The sequence below is a fragment of the Tachysurus fulvidraco genome, chromosome 4, assembly GCF_022655615.1.
Source record: "Tachysurus fulvidraco isolate hzauxx_2018 chromosome 4, HZAU_PFXX_2.0, whole genome shotgun sequence".
In the NCBI taxonomy this organism is placed as follows: Eukaryota; Metazoa; Chordata; class Actinopteri; order Siluriformes; family Bagridae; genus Tachysurus; species Tachysurus fulvidraco.
In genome coordinates, this window is record NC_062521.1 from 23,479,542 (window position 1) to 23,485,064 (window position 5,523).

Sequence of the window (5,523 nt, forward strand, 5' to 3'; positions counted from 1 at the left end):
TTCCTGCACTGGATACATGCATTTTGTTTTTCCATGATTATGTAATGTAATTCACGACCATGAAAACATGCAGTCTTTTAATCAAATAAAAACATTTAAACAGAATTTTTGCAGTTCTTAGCTTTTTGGTAAACATACAAATATGAGAGATCTTAGCAATTAAATGATCAAGAAAACTTGCTGTTCACTGTCACAGGTTGAAAACATGCTCCCACATAGCAGTGAGTCATGTATTTGGAAGAACAACAAAATTCATTCAACTCCAGTGTGTCAAGTCATCTAACAGTAATGCCAACAGTAATGTATCATAAAGCAATATTTACCATTAGATAACCTAAAGTCACTCAAAAATGTTGCTATTGATATTTTTGGACAGACATATTTCATTTACCTTTTATTTTGTATGTTTTATAATTCTACACAATGTATACTTACTGATTTGTTCTCACTGTAGTGTGTCTTCAAATGTCAGCAATTTAAGGAAAAAGTCTCACACACTTAAAAGTGAAACATACAGTAGTGATGCCTTATAAAACAATCAATACAACTTCTCTGATTCAAGGACTCCATCTAGTGAAGAACTCCAGAAGCAAAGATTCTTAAAATATATCCACATTATGGAGCTCATACAATATAAAGAAAAATGCTTAAAATAATTTGATTTCTGCTTTGTGCGTAAGTATGTGTATATAATAAGACCACCAAAATCAACAGTTTATTTCAAAGAATTTTTATTATAGCTGATTATTGAGATGTCTCCAAATACAGAAAGAATCGCTGAATCATATGTCTTATTACTTTTAGGAATCTCCAAACACTAATCACAAGACAAGCAGGAAAACTATAACCAATACAGTCATGATATCTAATTATACAGAATAACATCTAATAATAGAGCAATACAAGAAAGTGCAATAAACAATGGTTAATGAGAAAAAAGGTAATTAATATGTCTAGATTGTTTATATCAGAGTAGAAAAACTGAGTGAAAGAGATAGAAGAACAAAGGAGAATTCTTTTGCATTTGAACACAAGGCTGGAGAGAATATAGGGTTTGAAATAACAACACAATTATTTTCAGAGAGCACTAATATGTAATGTGCAATAAACATTGGTTTACAATTAAAAAAAATCATACAACAAAAAGGAACAAGCACATGTTGCAATATATAGTAAATAACACGTAACCAAACCAAGTGTCAGTTATTATTAGAAAAAACTCTGCTTCAGGTGTTATGATATTTCAGGAATAACTGCAATATTGTGTAAATACTCTTCATCTTCTGCTTCTATAATATGAAGCCAAGCTACTTATATGCCTGGAAGTAAAATAAATTATTTTTTGATAAATATACTCATATTAAGATTAATAAATATAAAAGCATAATTGATATAATCAGAATCATGACATCAGAAGAAAAGGTTTATAGCAACTTGGCTAGTCAGACATACCCAGGTATGTCTTGATTGTTTTTATAATGCCTGTTGTTGGAGCATTTACATTACGATCTGAGCTGCTCATTGCAGATGCCATTCCTGTTAAAACAAATTTAATGAGCAATATCTCTTCACATACATGTCAAAAACTCAAATAACATTTAATTATAATCCAGCTTTTATGTAAAAAAAAAATACCTTTTTTTTGATCAGAATCTGGAGATTCTTGTCCTTTTGTGTAAAATTCTTTATTATTTTGTTCATACATGTCGTTAATCTTCTTCAGGAGTTCATTCACTTGAATCTCATTCCTGATGTCTCTGTTATTGAGCACATGAAATCTGTTTTTATGTATTTTCACTAATTCACTGAGTTGCTGATTCTCCTGAATGAAGATTTCAATTGGTTTACCCTCCAAATTATCTGCTCCAGTGAAGAGAATCATTGTGTGTTTTTTGGCATTTTCTCCAAGACAATCTTGTACATGTTTCATGGCTGTATTTGCAGCTAGAGTGAATCGCTCAATGTTGAGCACTATAATAATGACATGAGGACCAGGACAGCAGTCAGACAGTGATTTCGAGATGGCCATCTGGATTTGTTCCACATTATCATCAAAGACAGGAGATTCTACCAGATTGAGAGTCAGGCCAGTGGTAGTCCATGCAGAAATTGAGCCTTCTCTGATTTTACACTGTTCACATTTCCTGAGAAGGGTCTTGATGCTTGACGTCTTTCCCACTTTGTTTCTTCCAAGAAATAAAACTCTGATTGGATTTTCATACATACATTTTTCTGAGTCTATTGAATTTTTTGATCTCTTGCTAGCAGTCACTACATTTTCTTGCTGGTCACCATAAGAGGAAAAACCAGAAGGGTTTTCTTCTTTATGGTTTGTTTGGGAGTATGTGTTTCTCAGCTCTGTCTTTTTTAAATCCTTTAGTAACCTTTCCACTGCATCATCAGATGTTTTATCTCTGTTGTTCCAGCAGTGGTATCTGTCTCCACATTGCTTTAATAGATTATGAAACTCTTTACTTCCTTCCCTAATGAAGTCCTTAAAAGATTTACCCTCAAGGTCATCACTGCGTGTAAACAGGATTGTAGTATGATCCATAAAGGAGGGTCCAAAGACCTTTTTAAGTTCATAGATTTGATTAAGTTCTTCTTCAGTTTCCATTGAGCCAACACGTATGACAAGGAGAAAAGAGTAAGGTCCATCAAGACATCGTACAGCCTGTATTATTTCACGCATGGCATCATGTTTAGTGCGTTCAGTGCAGTTCCAGCCTGGAGTATCCATTATTTTAACCTGCCAGCCTTTGATTACCTCTTCCATCACTTGTAATTCACATGTCACCGACTTTGCAGATGCTTCTGATGCAAACAATTTTTGGCCCAATATTGTGTTTCCAGAGCAGCTCTTACCAGAGCCAGAAGCACCAATTAAAACAATCTGTACTGTATCAGTAAATGCTTCCTGATTATTTGCAGACATTGCACCACAGTGATGGAAAATCACAAGAAGAAATGTGCCTGGGAAAATATTAAGAAGTGTTTTTTTAATCTCTTGCTTTATTTGTTTGCATTATCTGACATTTAACATATTTCTCGATACATTAAAATATCAAAATTTGAATCTACGTCTTTTCAAATATTTTTACAGAGAATGTGGAAGACAGGAAGTTTGTGTTAAATTAGGCAGTTGTATTAATTGTAGTTAACTAGAAATCATTTTAATTTTATGATTACTTCAAATAGTCCCTCAAAACAATTCAGAACCAAGCAATAATAATAGCAGATTTAAATAAGCATGGGGGATAAGAGGGATACTCCACTGTTTTCTGTAATGCTGGGAAAGTTCAATGACAATTTGCTGTAGCGGGCTAACTTAAGCTAGGATTTATGAGATACTGTATTGAAACTAACTGTATCACATAGAAACAGTACACATTTATAAGAAATTAGATTATCTAAATATAAAACTCACCTATGTGAAGTCAACACAGAGTAGACAATTAAGTAGAGGCAATCTAAGGCTGAGGCTATATAATACACCGTAAAGTCCTGCCTCACAAGCTGAGTTATCCAATAATAATGGCATATCAGTGAGGAGGAGGAGTTAACAAACTAAAAAACCTTGGTGACCAAGTGGTTCAGAAAATTAAATTTTCCAAGCTAACACTAAAGACTAAAGTCAGACATCATCAACTACATCGATACATCAACCATGGCTGTTATTGGTATGTTTACAAACTGTATAAATTTAACTCGCACACATCTGAGAAATAATATTTGATCAGGCTAACACGCTGTATTTAATTTCAATCAGGCAATAACTTAGTGCATTCAGCACCTTTGGTATTGGGATACAAATGTATATATAATGTTTTGCTTATGTGCTCACTAAAATCTAGTGTCTTTTAAAAGAAAACTTTAGTCAGTCAGTCAGTCAGTTAGGCAGTCAGTCATTTTGTTTGTTTGTTTTGTTGTTGTTGTTGTTGTTGTTGAAAAAATACAATAACAAAAAACCTATTTATGCCAAAACCTACTACAAATATTTTTTTAAATTGCAACATTAACTTAAATTAATTAAATCAAACAAATATAACGTAGTATGCAGAATAGTCCAAATAGTCATTTCAAATCTTCATTGAAAGCATTAACAAAGCAAATGAACTCTCAAATTTTTTTTAAAATTTGTTTTATCTTATAGAGCGAAATCCAGTGCGTTTGGTCCTCCTGGGCAAGACAGGGGTTGGCAAAAGTGCCACAGGAAACACCATTCTGGGTAAGAAGGCATTTGTGTCTGCCGTTAGAGCCGCATCTGTTACAAAGGAATGCACAGCTCAAACAGCAGTGATCAATCTACAACGTATTACAATCATTGACACACCTGGCTTATATGACACAGCAATTCCCCTCGAAAGTATTGTGGAAGAAACTATGAAAGGCATGCAGCTGATAGCTCCTGGACCTCATGCATTTCTTCTTCTGCTTGATGTGAGGCGTCACACTGAAGAAGAGAGAAACACTGTCAAGAAATTTAAAGAAATTTTTGGTGATGATGTGTGCCAGTATGTGATTATACTGTTCACTCATGGGGATGATCTCGAATTTGATGATAAAAGCATCGAGGACTACATCAAAGAAGCTGGATCTGACCTTCAGGAGCTGATAACATCTTGTGGGCATAGATATCATGTTTTTAACAACAGGTCAAAAGACTACACCCAGGTGCTGAAATTCCTACACATACTTAACAAGATGCTGAAAGAAAACAAGCACAGTTACTATAGCTATGAACTGTTTACAACTGCAGAGACTCTGAAAGAGGTGAAAGCAACTGAAAAAGAGAAAGAAGAGAGATTAAGAGAATTGGAAAATAAAGTGCTGGAACTTCAGCATAAAACCAACCTATGCACTATAATATAATGGAGAATGTATGAAATGCTCCTTCAGCCAAAAAAAGCAGAGAATATGAAACAAATAATAATACATGAATAAGTTATTCAATAATACATGAATAAGTTAAGGCACAAAGTAGCACATACTGTATATAAAATTTCTGAGGGAATTATTAGGAGGGTTTTTCTGTATAAATGTATTTAATGTCAAGTGCTCTTTTAAGCATTGATTTCTTTTTCTTTTAGCAATAAATGTTTGTAACACATGGTTATAAAATGATGGAGGGGAACACTTATTCATTATAAAACTATTTACTAGTGTTTTTAAGATGATTTTCTAACAAATGTTAAGTATTAATTTAATGTCTTCACTGTGCATGTTTATCCTCAAGTCAAATAAAGCATTTAATTAGTTTATTTCTCCTTGCATTTTTTTTTGCATTTTTCTGCAATGTTTGTATTTGTATATAGGATCAAACATTTTATTGTGCCAGCATTGCTGTAGACACTTCAATAAGCTTGTTTGAACATAAATGACTGACATATCAAACTTAAATACATAAATTATGCATTAAAGTGGTGTAATTTGTAAATATTGTGAATAAACATAATGTATGAAGTTCTGATTGATTATTGCCATTGATTTCTGATGTTTGTCTAGCTAGATGTCACTACTTTC

The 5,523-nt window shown here is 33.1% G+C and overlaps 2 protein-coding genes across 3 annotated transcripts; one reads left to right on the forward strand and one right to left on the reverse strand.

The window, feature by feature from the left end:
* Positions 1-714: 714 nt before the first annotated feature.
* LOC113642437 (GTPase IMAP family member 8-like) lies at positions 715-3,490 on the reverse strand. 2 transcript variants are annotated; one of them, XM_047812256.1, is made up of 4 exons: positions 3,428-3,490; positions 1,636-2,973; positions 1,453-1,536; positions 715-1,319 (listed from the first exon to the last, which is right to left on the reverse strand). In XM_047812256.1, the coding sequence occupies exons 2-4, from the start codon at positions 2,933-2,935 to the stop codon at positions 1,312-1,314; spliced, it is 1,392 nt and encodes a 463-aa protein (XP_047668212.1). In that variant the 5' UTR covers positions 2,936-2,973; positions 3,428-3,490; the 3' UTR covers positions 715-1,311. The 2 variants fall into 2 exon arrangements, with proteins under 2 accessions (XP_047668212.1, XP_047668211.1); XM_047812255.1 differs by having other exon boundaries at positions 715-1,536.
* Positions 3,491-3,541: 51 nt separating this feature from the next.
* Positions 3,542-5,261, forward strand: LOC113642439 (GTPase IMAP family member 4-like). The gene is made up of 2 exons (XM_027145952.2): positions 3,542-3,680; positions 4,154-5,261. Exons 1-2 carry the CDS (start codon positions 3,668-3,670, stop codon positions 4,870-4,872), a joined length of 732 nt encoding a protein of 243 aa, XP_027001753.2. The 5' UTR covers positions 3,542-3,667; the 3' UTR covers positions 4,873-5,261.
* The last annotated feature ends 262 nt before the right edge of the window (positions 5,262-5,523 follow it).